This window comes from Aspergillus sclerotioniger (assembly GCF_003184525.1).
Source record: "Aspergillus sclerotioniger CBS 115572 chromosome Unknown BO94scaffold_40, whole genome shotgun sequence".
Classification (NCBI taxonomy): domain Eukaryota; kingdom Fungi; phylum Ascomycota; class Eurotiomycetes; order Eurotiales; family Aspergillaceae; genus Aspergillus; species Aspergillus sclerotioniger.
In genome coordinates, this window is record NW_020291030.1 from 8,451 (window position 1) to 25,829 (window position 17,379).

A 17,379-nucleotide genomic window follows, 5' to 3' on the forward strand; every position below is an offset into this window, starting at 1 on the left:
ACTTAAGTAGTTCTAGATAGGGCCAGATCTTTAACTTCTGCAGGCATATACTTATTATTATTATATAATTCTTCTAGAAAATAACAGATAAGATCTACTAAAAATCACTATTAAGTAAAATCAGAATCTCTCTAGATAATTTAAGATATCCTGGTAGACTCTGTCACATATTCTAAAGTATCTAATTAATTATATTAAAGATATCTTAATTTTTAATATCTTATTTTAAATAATTAAAAATATCTTATAAAAGAGCTCTTATATATCAGTATTTCACTTAATAACTGAAATAAAAAACTCATTTCAAGATATTAAAATATAAAAGTATTTATATACTATACAGCCACCCAGAAATAATAATAATATTACATTAATTAATATGATATATAATACAATCTTTTCCTGAGCCTAGTAATATATAACTAATATAATATATATAAAAGTCTTTCCTATATCTTCTAAACCGTGTAAAAAAATATACCTATATTGAATTCTTAATAATTTAAGTAATTATTATATTAAATACAATATATTAACATAAATTAAGCTTCTCATGCTATTAAGCTTTTATATATTCTTTTTAATTATAATTATAAGAAAGGTTTTCTTACAGCTTTTCATTATATACTATAAAACAGGACTAATTATAAACTACTACTAATAATCTATAGTTTACCAAGCTTTTATTCTTATATACTAAGACTTTAAGTATATAAAACAGACTAAGAAAAAAAAAAGGCTATTTATAGAAGAGTTAAAGAAAGGATCTACTATAAAAATAATTAATCAAGATAAATCATTACATATATACTCTTTAAAATAAATCTAAAGAATTAATAAAGTAAATACAGATAGAGACATCTAGACCATAATAGATATAAGAACTATATATAAATATTATCCTATTTGAAATATATATATTTTATTAAAGAAAACCTTTTACTTATTATTATACTAGAAAATACTATATATTTAATTATTATCTTACTTTATTTTCAGAACGTTTATTCCCTGCCTGTCTAAGTAAAGTAATAGAGAAAGTCTTAATATAGATATTTATTAGTATCAGAATAATCTGTATAATACCAAATCTAGATAGTCTTTTTAAGTCTGAATAAACACTCTATCATTATCTTAAAACAGCTCACAGTTAATCTCTAACTATAAAGAATTAATGATAAAAATCAAATAAATCAGTTTGCCAAACTTATATATAATTATTATTAAATCTTAATAATATTATTATATAAATTAGATACTGCCAGTAAAAGATACAGATAAGACTATATAGTATCTAATATTTTTATTGTTACTATTATTATAGATTAATTTAGTAATTATCTTATAAAGATTTAAATATAAATATTCTTAATTATAGTATAAATAATCAAGCTTTGAAAACTCCACTGTAAGCCAGAAATTAATAATCTATTATTAGAATAACAGCTCTTTATAATAAAATATGTTAAAATTCTCTTAACAGATATACAGATAATATTAAGTAAAGACTTGAAAGATTATATTAAGATTAATATATAATTAACTATTCTGAGTAAGATCCTGAAGATATAAATCTTAATAGTAATGAGTATTCTTAGATAAATAAAACAGTATATATCACAGAATATTATAAAGTAAATATAAATAGTAAATATAAGTAGATTTTTATTAATCTATCTTATTAATCTCAGTGTTTATTTAAAGCTTAACAGGAAATACCTGCATCTATAAGATATACTATAAAGGAAATTAGATATTATAGTAGCTCGACTTTCTCTACTCTTTATTAATTATATTAGATAGAAAGTCTGCTATCTCTATATCTAACAATAAAAGAATATATATATAACTATTTATATTATTCACTATTAAATATAATTATAGATTAAGTTGTATATAAGAAATATTATCCTACTACTAATTAAGAAAATCACACACGTAATGAAAAATCTACTAATAAGAATTATTATTATAAATATATTATTAAAATAACATTACTCTACAGTTAAACAAATATAAGATTTACTTCTTTATATCTTATAAGTATATTTTCCAGATTAAGTATGTAAAGACATATATACTAGAATTAGAGATTCTAGTAGGTTGATATAATAATATATATAATTATAAATCTTAAAGATATATATATATATACTTATTTACAGTCAGAATAAGATCTATTTAATATCCGGCTAAAATATAAATAAAAGTTATAATTAAAATATAGATATTCCTGTAAAAAAGTTTCAAATCTAGCTTATTTATAAGAAAGTAGTGATTAAGTAATTTAGAAAATATATTTATAGATAATAAAATTATACTTTTTTACTACAGTATTTATTAAAAAAATATCTTATTTCTTTTAAATTTCTGTATACTAATATAATGTCTTACAGTATAGATATTTAATATTTATCTTATTAAAGTCTGATATTGCCCACGGATCAGGATTAGAAAGATATACTTTAGAAATTAAAGAAGGCTGATAATAGATATATATATATATATATATAAATCTAGCAACAATCTCTGCAATTAGTATATTATTAAATTATTAATATAGAAATAAAAAAATCAAGTTTAAGTTATATTTCTAAGTATATCTTTAGTTAATAATGTTATAAATAAAATATTTGATATTTACTATAACTTGTGTGTTAGTTATTTAATTAAGAATTATATTTAAAAAATAATAATCTAGTATTTATATACTTTTCTTCAAAATTTTTTTATTTAAGATAAACTTTTTTATTTATAAGTCTTTATCCGTAATTTTATGCAGAGGCTATTCTTTTTTTTAAGTTTTATTATTTTTATTGATTAAGATTTCTTTTATTAAATTCTTTTTAGAATTAGTAGAAGCAGCTTGAACTATAAATTAAATAATAAATTTTTAATAATATTTTTTAACAAAATATCTTTTTTCTTTACAGTAAATACAGACATTTAAATTTTTTTTATTAAAAACTTTTAACTGGTATTTATCTGGCTGGGTAAGAACTAGATTATATATTATTTTTAAATTAAAAAATTTTATATTATTTTTAAATCAAAAAATTTTATATTATTTTTTATTATTTATAGTTATGACTATATATTTTTAATTTATAATATTTCTGATACTATTAATTAATACATTATGTTAAAAATACTAATAAGGACGTGTATATATTATACAGTTCTAATTTCTTTTAAATATTACTTTTTTATATTATAATTATACTACTATAATTAATTATAATATTTTTATATAAATAACCTTTCTGTAAGTTTATAATTACTTATATTAGAAAAATAATTAATAAAGCTTTTTAAAGTAGTAACTTTTAAAATATATTTTTAAACAGTATCCCTTACTTAGATTAAGGTAATATTAAAATTCTTAAAATTTATCAAAGTTTTTATTATCTTAGTAGAGAGAATATAATTTCTTTAAAACTATTATTTTTTAATTATTATCTTTATAAGCTTTATTTAACTTACTTATTATTTTAATATAAATGACTATATTACTCTTATTCTGATATTATAATAAAATTCTTTTTTTAATATTATTTTCAAGTTATCTGAATATATATACTACTTCAATAATATTATCTAGATATATGATAATATTTATTAAAAATTTAAAATATAAATATATTTTGAATCTTACATAATTTTATTTATTATTTTTATTAAAGACTTTAACTTCAGGATATAGAGATCTTAATTATATAGTTAATTATCTGATCAGTATCAGACCAGCTTATTAAATATTATTAAGTAAAATAATAATTATAGTAATTATGATAGTAGTAGCAGTTACTTATATATCAATAATATTTTATAATTTATTAATCTGTTAATTAAGTTATTTCTATTGATTTTATTAAGCTTATTAATAGTAGTTCTGCTATTTTATTATTTATTATTTAATTTCTTTTAATTTACTTATTAGATTAGCAAGGAACTGGGCTTGTATCTAATTATTTATTTTTCTATTTTATTCTATTTTATTTAATATATAACTATTCTCTATACTGTAAAAATAAATTATTTTTAATATTAAAGATTAAGCCCATGTGTCTCGAAGAACAACACCTTTAGATATAAGAAGAAATAATTAGTATTAGAATTAAGAGCTTGGAGGTTTATAGGATTTTGTATGTGGCAGGATGAGTCAGCTAGTAGTAATAAGATTGCTTAGCTGAGTCTGTCAGTATGCAGGATCTAATCCCATAACATATTCCAAGATAACTAGCAATTAAGGATATACAACCTTAAAAAAATAGATAATAATTATAGTTTACAATTATTTTTCCTTAGATCTAGATAACAAATCAGTTAAGATTACCTTAATTACTTTTAAACATATTAGAATCAGGTAATCGTTCAGAGAGTACAGAAATAAAATAATATTAACTAGCTAGAGTAATACTATTATTTAAATACTTTTATAAGTAGTAAAAGTTCTTGATTACTTATAATATATCTTCGTTTGATATTAATTATGACTTTCAAGAAAGATATAATAAGATATTAGATTTTATCTTTTTATAACTATAAGATAATAATATTTATTATAAAGTTTAATATATTAGTTTCAATCTTAATTTTCTATATTAAATCAAATCATCTAAATAAAAAAGCAGATTTAAATTTTTTTTAATATACTAAATACTTCTTGCACAGTTTCAGAGAGAGTAAAATCTTTATTTAAAAAATATTTTTATACTATTTTATATGATTTAAATAATCTATTTTTTTCTCTTTTTTTTTCTTATATAAGCTCTGTAAGAGATAATATAATATATAAATAATTTTTATAAACTATTATTAAAAGTTTATAAAGCTAATAAAAATAAAGATTTTATATATACTAATAAGTTCTGGCTATTCATTTATAGTCTGCATATATTACTTTTTATAATTATATCTAATAAAGAGATTATAAATTCTAGATATTATATACTAGTAGTATAAAACTTATATTTATTAATCTTAATAATTAACTGGAACTTTTATAGTCTCTCTAGAATTATTTATATACATTAAATATATTTTTTCTTATTTTATACATAAATTAGAATATTAGTCAGATAAGTAATATAATATATATCTAATAAGTCATTTAATATATAATTAATATAGCTTTAGAAAATTACCAATATATTAATAAAGCTGAACAATATTATTTTATATTTATAATATCTATATTATATATAAAAAACAGTTTTTTATTTATATTCTTTTTAATCTGAATTCTGTAGTGTATATTTTATAAATTAAGTTCAATAAAGATTTAAATACTCTTTAAGTAATTTATTATTTTATTAATAAAAGATAATAGATAATAATTATAAATTATAGTTATATTTAGATCTTAATAATCTATACAGAAGCGCAGTAATTTATCTTTTTTAAAAATAAATAGAATTAATATTATTATTAAACTTTATAAGAATTATATCTAGCCCTTCTAAAATACTGTTAAAATCTAAATTCTCAATATTTTTAATTTTATTTCAAATAAGTTATAGATAAGATGATATAAAGATTATTTATTTAATTTGATTATATAATCATAGTCTTTCTATAAAGATAAAATATAAATTTATTCTTCTAAGAAGATATCTGTAAAATTAAAATAAAGTTCAAAAAAAACCTTTATTCAAATTATTCTTTTAAATATTTATTATCTATATTTAAATTATATAGTTTACAGTTTTTATATGAATTATATAAATATGTTTTTTTTAAAAAAATTTAATCTATCTTCTTTCACTGATAATATCTAGAACTACCTGTATAATCCTATATTATTAAAAATTTTCTTTTTAATTAATATCAGGATTTAGAGTTTATAATTATAATAAATTTAAAATAATATTATAATCTTGTATATCTACTATATTAAATCAGTATCTATCTTACTTAATTTTTTCTTTATAATCTATTATATCAATTATACGATTATATTATTTATGAGATAGATATAAAACTGATTACTAGCTTTCTAGAGTTTTTAATAATTAATATAGTAAATATTTTACTAAGTTATTTAATTATATAAATTACTTAATCAGATAGTCTGACTTTCTATAAGTCCTGTAATCCTGGTATGCCAGGAGGGCGCGCTGTCTGTTGCAGGATTACCTGAGGTATCTAACAGTTATCTAGTTGAAAAGTCAGGTAGTTGATTACATGACACTGCCAAGCTGCTAGGAACCTCTGGCATGGCCTGAAAGGTACTGAAATGGAGTAAGGAATGAAACAAACAAAAAACAAAACAAGACAGGATGGAATAGGATGTTCTGGTTCCGGATGGCTGACAGGGTCTAACCCTTTTCACTCATCTAGATGCTACAATCACTAACGTAATCCACAAGCGAGTGGGCCGCACAAGCGAGTGGGCCGGCGCGCGCGTTATTCTCGCGTTCTTCAACTTGAAGCTATTTAACCACCAACAACTCTACCAGACATGCCTCAATCGTCAAAATCTTTGGTGGAACAAGAAGGCCGTATCTGCCTAGTTGTTGAGGCTATTCAAAGTGGCAGAATTTTATATATAAATGAAGCTGCGAGCGCTTACAATGTTCCGCGTTCAACTCTGCAATGATGTATTAAAGGAGTTAAATCATGTTTAGATAAACGGGTCAAGTCTATGAAACTGACTCTTCTTGAAGAAGAGGCTTTAAAGGACTGGATACTCTTACTTATTAAGTGTGGGCTTCATCCTCGGCTGTTATATGTTTGAAATATGGTATCTATTCTTCTTTTAAAACGTGTCTCGAATTCCGCAGTCTCTGTCAGCGAAATCTGGGTATATAACTTTGTTAAGCGTATACTGGTTTTAAAGAGTCAATTCTCTTAAAGATATCATATCTAACATGCGAAATATGAAGATTCCAAGCTCTTGGATGAGTGGTTCGATCGGATTAAAACTGTAAGAAAGAAATACAGTATTTTTAATAAAGATATCTGGAACTTTGATAAAACAGGCTTCGCTATAGATATAATAATTACAATACGTGTAATTATAAGATCTGACTGTATAAATAAACTGTTTTTTATATAGTCTGACAACCGCGAATAGGTGATTTTAATTAAATATATTAATTCTACCAGTATGGTATTAGCACTGTACTTGATTCCTAAGAAAAAGATTTATATAGAGATATGATATCAAGGCCTTATTCTATCTGATTAGCATATTAATCTATTACTAAATAGTTCGACTTTTAATAAGATTAGTTTATATTAGCTTCGTGAATACTTTATTTCTTCTATTAAGGACTGGTAGATTGGATGATATAGCCTTCTAAGTCTTGATAAACATGACTTCCATTTGACTCCGGAATTTGATAATATATATAATTAAAATAGTATTATGTTACGGACCCCTGCTAGCTAAAGGGACTAGTGAGGCGGTTACGTCAGGCAGAAGGGCTGTACTCGGGAAGATGCAACTCTTATCAGGGAAGACCCGAACTGAGCCGCTACGTGTCACGAGTCACGTGACTGCGGGTATATGAAAGGGTATATGGTCAGGTATATGGTATATGCCAATGGTATACGGAATGGTATACGGAATGGTATACGAGGGACGGATATATAAGGACACTTCTTCCTGTACTTAGCTAGTTCTGTTCTTCGTGCTCAATTACAATTATCTTTAAGTAACCTACGTTTTGGTAGAGCTTAGCAACAACACTCATCCGCACTTACTTACGGATAGCTGCGCGGCACTATCTGGCCTTACTTCTCTTCTACTGTTCAGATCAAGTCACCTTTAGATAGTTAACAGCCTGATTACCTTTGATTCAGTTCACAAGATACGTATCGGAACGGAAGCTAAGCTAACAGGAATAAAGAAAAACGATTCTAGGGTTTGATACATTGAGCACCAGTCAGTACAAGTATTACTCAATAATAACTAGTCATCATGTTGACTACATCGAACACATCACAAGCACCTCAGCAGCAGGGCCTGATGACCAAGAAACTGATGGACATGATTAGTCAGCTACAAGAAAGCATCACAGCCTTAAAACAAAAGAACCAGTTACTCGAAGATCGCTTATCAGTCAAATCTGTCAAGATCTGACCACCCGAGCCATTCAACAGCAAACGAGCAAAGCTCAGGGCTTTCTTGACCTAGTTAGACTTATACCTTAATATAAACAAGAAAAAGCTCAAGAATAAAGAGAATAAGATCTTTTTCATATCTACATATCTTACCGGAGCGGTATTTAATTAATTTAAACCATATATCCGCGAGTGATAAGAGAAGTTAGTAAGTAATCAGGATAATGATATAAAATGATTTTTTACTAATTATACCAGATTTAAACAGTATCTTAAACAGATATTTGGAGATATTAATATAGTACAGAATATTAAGTAAAAATTATAATGATTTAAATAAACAGGATCAGTATCCATGTATGCTTTAGAGTTTTAATAAGTTATCAATCATCTAGACTAGAATAATAATACTTATATTTTATGATTTAAAGAAGGACTTAAGATAGAGATCTAAGAGAAGATTATTTGGCAAGAACGACCGGATACCTTAATTAAGATGATTAAAACAACAGTAAAGATTAATAATAAGCTGTATGACTTCAATATAAAATAACAAGAAGATCAGTGGACCAGCGGGTCTACACCTTAACACAATAATCAGCTAGATTACTAAGCCAACAACAGAAGGTCGGCATAATCTAGAAGCTTGGGATATAAAGATTTTTACAGGCTGAAGCCCATGGAGCTAGATGTAGCACAGTATTAGACTTAAGAAACTCGAGTGTCTAAGAAAGAACTTGAACAGTATAAACAAGACTGCTTATACTTCAGCTGCAGTAAAGCAGATTACTAGTCAAAAAACTGTAGTTAAAAACAGCAACAGTCTCAGAAATAATTAAGGACTACGCACCAAGATCAAGGCAGAGAAGTCTATGATATTACCACTATTCAGCACGAGGTTTAGACAGAATCTATAATATAGATATTAAATAGCAAGAAGCTATATATTATTCAGCATAGTTAGTTATCAGAGAACAGAATGCATCATGATTAGTTAAGATAATAGACCACCCTGGATAAGTTAACAGTACTATCTAGTTAATAAAAGAATTAATAATTATCTATACCATTAATTTAGACTATAGAAGTTAATAATAATAATTATAAGTCAGTTCCGAGAAACAACTACCCTAGTATAGTTTAAGATAAAGATAAATCATTAAATAAAGAGTATAATACACTACTTAAAGACCTTAAACCCAGTAAGAAGAGACTTAACAAGATACCTAATACTCCTAAAAAACCTTTATTAAAAATTAGCAAACTCTGTCCATTGCAGTAAGATAAGGATAAGAAGAATTAGAAGAACAATCAAGAGGATATTACTTATTAGTTAAACCATATTTTAAAGAAAATCTTGAAAAATCCAGTATGATTCTGTCCAGAATTTAAGATAATCATACAGCATTGCCCACATTAGGATTTAAAATATTGAGAATTATAGAATAAGACTTGAGAATAATATCTACAGAGATATTCTTATCATCCAGAAGTTTGTTTAACATGTGGACAAGATAACATAGACTATTATTATCAGTTATCAGAGATTAACTAGAAAATAAATATTATTAGAACAGAGTCTTAGTACAACAAACCATATCTATATATTTATTTTAAAGAAAGTAAAGATTACTGGAAATATGACAAACTTTCTTAACTCATATATTATATAAATATATGCTTAATATACCATGATTAGAAGTACATTATTAACTACCGATCTAGAGTACTGGAAGTGGTTAAGACTAAGGCAAGCCACTGTTTATATAATATCTTTGAATACACATACAAAGAATACTAAAAATATCTTTATCACAGATTAATATATTGGCTGGCATGTTTTAATAATCAGTATATAATACACTATACAGTAAAGATAAAAGGCTTAAGATTTTTAAAAAGATACCCACAGCAGTTAGAACCTAACTGGCCAGAATAATAGTTAATAGTTATAAAATTAGGGCTACACCTGAAGATTCAAGCAGTTATATTAGATTAATTAATCCAAGTATTAATAGATTCTGGAGTAACTGGAAACTTTATATATCCTGAATTTATATAATAACTTGAGATACTCAGACAATAGAAAACAGAATCTAAACTAATAGTAGGACTAAACGGAGAGAATTTGGAAACTCTCATATTAACAGTTAAATCAGGACTAATATCTATAACTGTAAAGGATCACTATAAGTATATAGATTTTAACATGATATCTTTGAGATAGTATAATATTATATTAAAGATTTTATAGCTCAGGAATCATAACCTGCAGATTAATTAAAAGATTAAGAGTCTCTAATTTACTAATTATGATTGTCTAAGACAATACCAGCAAGGACTAGGTATGGAGTCTAGATCTATATGGCCTGCTACTCAGCATAGAGCTGAAGCAAGGATTAAGTAATCTAGTAAGGGAAGATTAAGATTATTATAAAAGCCTAACACACTAGATATTAGAGATAACTTAAAGAAAAATAGCATCTCAAGTATAATCACACAAGTAATAACAATAATTAAATCATTATAGAAAGATTGGCTCATAGAATTATCAGAATAAGTATTAATAATAATAGAAGAGTATCACGAGTATAGTATTAATAGCTCTAATACTGAGATTAAGATAACTATCCAGGGACTAGAAGATTTATAGGAACTTCTAGCTGCGGTCAAGAATAACACGCAGATTCTGCCATAGTATAAGAAATTTAAGGATTTATTTAAGTAGTTAAAACAATCTAAATTACCTTAGCATGAAAAGCATGACCATACTATTCCTATAAAGAAAAAAAAGTTACTGGTATATAGAAAGATTTATCTAATATCTAAAAAGAAATCACAGGCACTACAAGAATATATCAATAACCAGCTAGTTAAAGACAATATCAGATCTTCAAAGTCACCAGCAGAATATAGAGTCCTATTTATATTGAAAAAGAACAGTAGTTTATAGCTATACATGGATTATTAGTCATTAAATACTATTATAATTAAGAATCAGCACCCGTTACCTTTGATTTCGGAAATCTAAGATAAGATATAAGAAATAAAGTAATTTATTAAACTTAATATTATAAATATATATTATCATATATACATTACAGAAAATAAAGAATAGAAAACCGCATTCAGAATAAAGTATAGATATTTTAAATACTTGATTATATTATTTAGACTTACTAACGCACCAGCGTCATTTCAGTAATATATTAATAAAGTTCTTGGAGAATATCTTGATAGGATTGTAATCACTTATTTGAACAATATATTAATCTTCTTAAAGATTAAGAAAGAATATATAAGACATGTAAGACTAGTTCTGCATAAACTACGCCTATATTAGTTATAATATAAGCTAAAGAAGTGTGAATTCCATATATAGAAAACAGAGTTTTTAGGATATTAAATATCTATAGAGAAAATCTATACTGAGCGAGTAAAAGTACAAGCCATACAGGATTAGCCTTAATCTAAGAATCTAAAAGAATTATAGCAGTTTATCAGATTAATTAATTACTATTAATAATTCATGGACAGATATGCTATCTATATAATACCATTCTTTAAGCTTATAAAGAAATTAAAAAAGTATCAGTAAAAAGAACCACAGCAGAACACGTTTGAGAACATCAAGCAGCAACTCATTATATCACTAGTACTTATACAGCACAATCTAGAGAAAGAAACAACCATCGAAACCAACGTATCAGACTATGTTATTAACATGCGTATAACACAACCCGGAGAAGACAGAAAGCTAAGACTAATTATATTTTACTTAAGAAAGTTAGTTCAAGCAGAACTCAACTACGATATTCATAACAAGAAATTACTAACTATAGTAGTAATATTTAAGTAGTGAAGGATCTACCTTAAAGGAGCAAAGCACACCATTATTATAAAGACAGACCATAAGAACTTGACCTACTTCACAACAACCAAAGAGTTGACCAGAAGGCAAGCACAATAGGCTAAGATTCTGTTATAATATGACTTCAGAATCATACACTGCAAGAAAGCAGAGAATAAATATACAGATACATTGAGCTGCAGGCCAGACTATGAATTAAGTAGAAAGACTATCAAACCAGCCACCCTGAAGCAAAACACGGATGGGTCGATCAGCTACAACAAGACCAATCTAGCAGTAATGTTGAAAATAGGCAGCAACCTAACCAAGCAATTGGCTGAAGGTATAAAAAATGATAAAACATTCTAAAAAATAAGTAAGGACTTACTAGACAAGATCATTATTAATAAATATAGACTAGCACATTTTCACAGATTAATCTTTATACCAACCATAATAAGAATAGAGATTGTGGTTAGATACCATGATAAATCGCTTAAAGATCATCTAGAAGTAGAAAAAATAACTAAACTAATCGCGAGAAATTACTACATTCTAAACCTTAGACAAAAAATACACGATTATATTAGACAATACAAGACTTATATTAAGAATAAGTCTACAAGATACCAGCCCTACAGATAAATATAAGTACAGGAGACGCCACAATAACCATAAAAATAGATAATAATTAACTTTATTAGTCCATTATCAGAATCAGAAAGATTTGATATTATTATAGTCATTACTGATCGCCTTACTAAATACATCTATCTTATACTGAGTAAGATAATAATAACAGTAATATAGATGATAGAACTGTTTTTAAGAAACATTATTATATATTATAGGATACTAAAGTACATTATATTAAATTAAGATAAATTATTTATCTTAAAGTTCTGGAGATCACTCGCAAATCTTATGAAAATTAAAGAATAAATAATAACAGCTTATCACCTGCAGACAAATAAACAAATAAAAAAGATTAATCAGATAATTAAGTAATATTTAAAACACTATATAAACTATCAGCAGGATGATTAAGCAAACTTGTTACTGATAATATAGTTCTTATATAATAACACTAGTTACTTGACTATTAGAGTCTCACTGTTTTACACTAATTATGGATATTACCTGAGGTTTCTGAAAATACTATTAAAAAAACAATAAGTTATTAATATAGCTGAGAATATTGTTATATTCACAGGAAACATATATCTATAATTATCCTGAGATATTGAGTTCATGAACTTGTATAATAAGATATATTATAATCATAAATATAGAAGGGAACCTAACCTTAAAAAAGGAAAGAAGATATTCTTACTCTGTAAAAACATCAAGATAAAATAACCAAATCAGAAGCTTAATCATCACAAGCTAGGATTATTTATTATTAAAGACAAGAAGAGACCGGTCAACTATAAGTTAAGATTACCAAAATCAATGAGCAAAATTCACCCAGTGTTTCATATCTCATTGTTAAAACCTGTACCAAAAAATGCTAGAATCGCAGAAAATATGGAGATTGACAACAACACAGAACAAGAATACAAGATTAAAAAGATCCTGGACCACAAGAAGATTAGCGGCAGGTCAAAGTATCTGGTGAAATGGGTAGGATATGATACCTCAGAAAACACGTGGGAACTTATCGAGAATTTGACGGGCTGTTACCAGCTTGTGGAGCAGTACTACCGACAGACAGGTCGAAGTTCGCCCAGAAAGAAGGGGAACCAACCAACTGAGTCAGACTAGGAGTGTCTGACGCAGCGGCAAGTTGAGCGGCGTCGTGTTCGTCAGCCAGACGCTCTAGCTCTCGGAGGTCCTCGGCGCTTGGAGGATCCTCATCGTCCAGTTGTTCCAACACATTTGAGTCGTGATCTAACATCCGACCACCACGATCCTTTAGGAACTGTTGATGTTTTTGCAAGCGGATGACCTTTGCCATCGCTTGATTCATCTTTTCGGAATATTGCAGAAATTGCTGTTAGGCCACTGCAAGATCGGCCGCAACTTTTCGCTCATTTTGCTTGAGCTCATCCTATTCTCGGTCACTATGGAACTGTTTTTCGCACTTACGACCGCGCAAGGCACAAGCCGAACATTTCTTGCTTCGAGCAGACGAACTCATGATGCAGACCTTGCCCCGAGAAAAACAGAAGGCACAAGGAGTGTCAACGGGACGACCGGAGTTTTCGATCCTATCGGCCAAACGTTTGTTGTCAGCGTACTTGTCGCGTTTAGGCATGATGACCCATCCTGGGGAGGAAAAGAACTGAAGAACCCAGCCGACGTGCACACGGGGGCACTCACCTTTATGTTCTTAGGGACAAGAACCTCGAAGGGAGGGAGGTGGTGTTACGGACCCCTGCTAGCTAAAGGGACTAGTGAGGCGGTTACGTCAGGCAGAAGGGCTGTACTCGGGAAGATGCAACTCTTATCAGGGAAGACCCGAACTGAGCCGCTACGTGTCACGAGTCACGTGACTGCGGGTATACGAAAGGGTATATGGTCGGGTATATGGTATATGCCAATGGTATATAGAATGGTATACGGAATGGTATACGAGGGACAGATATATAAGGACACTCCTTCCTGTACTTAGCTAGTTCTGTTCTTTGTGCTCAATTACAATTGTCTTTAAGTAACCTACGTTTTGGTAGAGCTTAGCGATAACACTCGTCCGCACTTACTTACGGATAGCTGCGCGGCACTATCTGGCCTTACTTCTCTTCTACTGTTCAGATCAAGTCACCTTTAGATAGTCAACAGCCTGACTACCTTTGATTCAGTTCACAAGGTACGTATCGGAACGGGAGCTAAGCTAACAGGAACAGGGAGAAGCGATCCTAGGGTTTGACATATTATTTCTATCTGTATGCCTTTATATTCTTTATATCTTTATTAATTATTTAATATTACTTACTTTATACTATTAAAATAAGTGTATAGAAGTTTAATAGAATGGCTAATTTGCCAGGATACTTATTATATTAATAAGATTAATTTCTTAAATATATATCCAGATACATGTTTTCTTATCTTTAAAGAATCAACTATACGCAACATCTTTAAGACTTTAGGATTGGTTCTATCCCAGCTAGACAAGGTTCTTAATAGGCTGGTTATACAGCTCCGTGAGCCTATTCTAACTGACAGTATTTTTACTATATTAAGTGTTAAAAATATCTAAGAATACAAGGCAGTTACGGAGACATGAAACTACTATTAAAAGGCTTCTTTGTAAACATATAATTAGCCTATCTTTACAGATGAAAGCAGTGTTATTCTATGTTATAAAAGGATGTGAAATCGCTTTCAACCGGGCTGCTTTGCTTGAGCAGGAAGTCGACGAATTACAGGCTGGATTAGAGAGGCAAAACACTAAGAAGAAGAGGACTTATTGCCAAATGGCCGGTCTTAACGGCCTCACTGTTGAAGAGGCTAAAATCGCGTTCAAACAGACTTGCGAGGCTGATCAAGTTGGTGGAAGTCAGCTTGTAGAATCAGCTACAGGCGAGGAACAGCCTTGCTGCCGGGCACCATCTCGCTGCAGCGAGTGTGGAACAATTGGGCATATAAGAACAAGATGTCCAACACGTCAAAACACCAGTTAAACACGTTATTTTGTTGATATAGTGGACTATATAAGCTTCATCTTTTCATGGAGGCATGTTTGGCCGGGCGCGCCGGCCCACTCGCTTGTGGATTACGTTATCAGCAGGTAGTGATTAGGTAAGGATCACCATCCGAACCCGTTCTATCACATTTCTGTTGGTTTATACATATTTCATTTAACTTATAACATGATTCTTGAAGTAGACAATAAACCAGATTTGCCCTATAGTCTATCGTGATAAACAACCAGCAAAATGACAAGTTAATTCACATGAAAACAAACAAACAAATATATATATGTATTAGAACAACTGCCAAGCACATAAAGTAACTTGGTGTAAATGTAAAAGGCCATAACAGCCATGTGTTAGTCCAGAGTCTAACATGAACCGGTCAGCCAGTTTGAAGAATAAACCTCGAATTAAAAGCCGTATATCTATATTATCAGGTATAAAATCATAAGGTGATGTATCAAGTCATCGATAAGCATGGCTGGAACTCCACCAAGGAACAATGTTCCAGTGAGTTCATTTGGACCACCCAAACCAAGTGCCACTTTCAAAGAAGCTGTCAACCGTGAATATCACTGGGATTTCTTCATTCCCCTCACCGCTTTGTTCTCCCTTCTGCGCTTGATAGCTTCTGGAGAATATTCGGTGTCCAGAACGTAATCCCACCACCTGAAGCTGCTGGAATAATTTCCTACAAACTTCTCATGATGAAGATCATGGTGGTCTGCCCCGGCCCAGAATGGGAGGAAATGATGGAGACTCCAAGGGAACTCATAACCACTGTGTGCATCGATAGCTTGGAAAAGCCGCAATACGATCCAAATGTACATCGTGAAAATATGTAGATCCCCGGTCACTGCACACCATAGAATTGGACAGCCAACGGTACCGAATCCAAGGATCATGACTTCAATAGGAGACGCATATTCAGCGGCCATGCCAAAGGGTGCAGAGTATTGGTGGTGAATCTTGTGTATAGCTTTGTACAGAGGCCCCCAGTGAAGAGCACGGTGGGAAAAATAATGCCACGTGTCCTCCAAGACAAAAAATATGGCGATCTGATATGCCATGGTCCACAAAGAAGGGAAGGGAACAGAGGTCGAAAGGCCAAAGAACTGAGCCATTGGGTGGAACAACCTGAAATCATTAGTGACCTAATCGTAAGGGGCTGGCTCCGCCAATGCTCCTTACCAAATCTGAGGCAATTCCACAGTGAAGTGACTAAGAAGCACGAATTTTGCGCAATCCCATTGCTCTCGTACGGATGGTACTTTGCTCTGCGGACCAGTTAGAAATACAGTAGCTAGACTTGGTTGATATAACACTCACACTTTGAATTTTGTAGGTCTTGAATAAACCCAGGCTGTCTATGAAGATCCAGGGAAGGGATCGCCCAAAGTATACAATTTCATGCATCATAAAAGACATTATTCCAGTTGCAAGAACATCATTTTGCATCCAGGCATACCATGCTGTCCATAGTCGTTCGACCACATTTAAATGGGTATTATACTTGGAAATTTCTTCGAATTGGCCCCAATACGTTTCTGGCGATGACAAAAGAGTGGAATTCCTATTCTCCTTTAGTGCTCGTGTATGAAAGGACTCACACAGGAAAAGCAACTCACATGATGCTGATATGCAGGCAGACTCTTTCCCCTTTTCTTCTCGTTTGTCCTTCGAATTAAGCCTCGCTACTAGCGGCGTGGAATTGCGCAAGCGAGGCAATTCTAACGTGTTCGGCTAGTCGGAGTAATGTAATCGGTCAATGGCCAACGTGGCTATAGTCAATGGAGAATTTCAAGCGTCAAGAGACGGGCA

General features: G+C 29.2%; 1 protein-coding gene across 1 annotated transcript; it reads right to left on the bottom strand.

The window, feature by feature from the left end:
* Positions 1-16,130: 16,130 nt before the first annotated feature.
* Positions 16,131-16,986, bottom strand: BO94DRAFT_628375 (sterol desaturase family protein; the record flags this gene model as incomplete). The annotated part of the gene is made up of 3 exons (XM_025617479.1): positions 16,131-16,695; positions 16,750-16,835; positions 16,888-16,986. The coding sequence occupies 3 exons, from the start codon at positions 16,984-16,986 to the stop codon at positions 16,131-16,133; spliced, it is 750 nt and encodes a 249-aa protein (XP_025462502.1).
* Between the last annotated feature and the right edge of the window lie 393 nt (positions 16,987-17,379).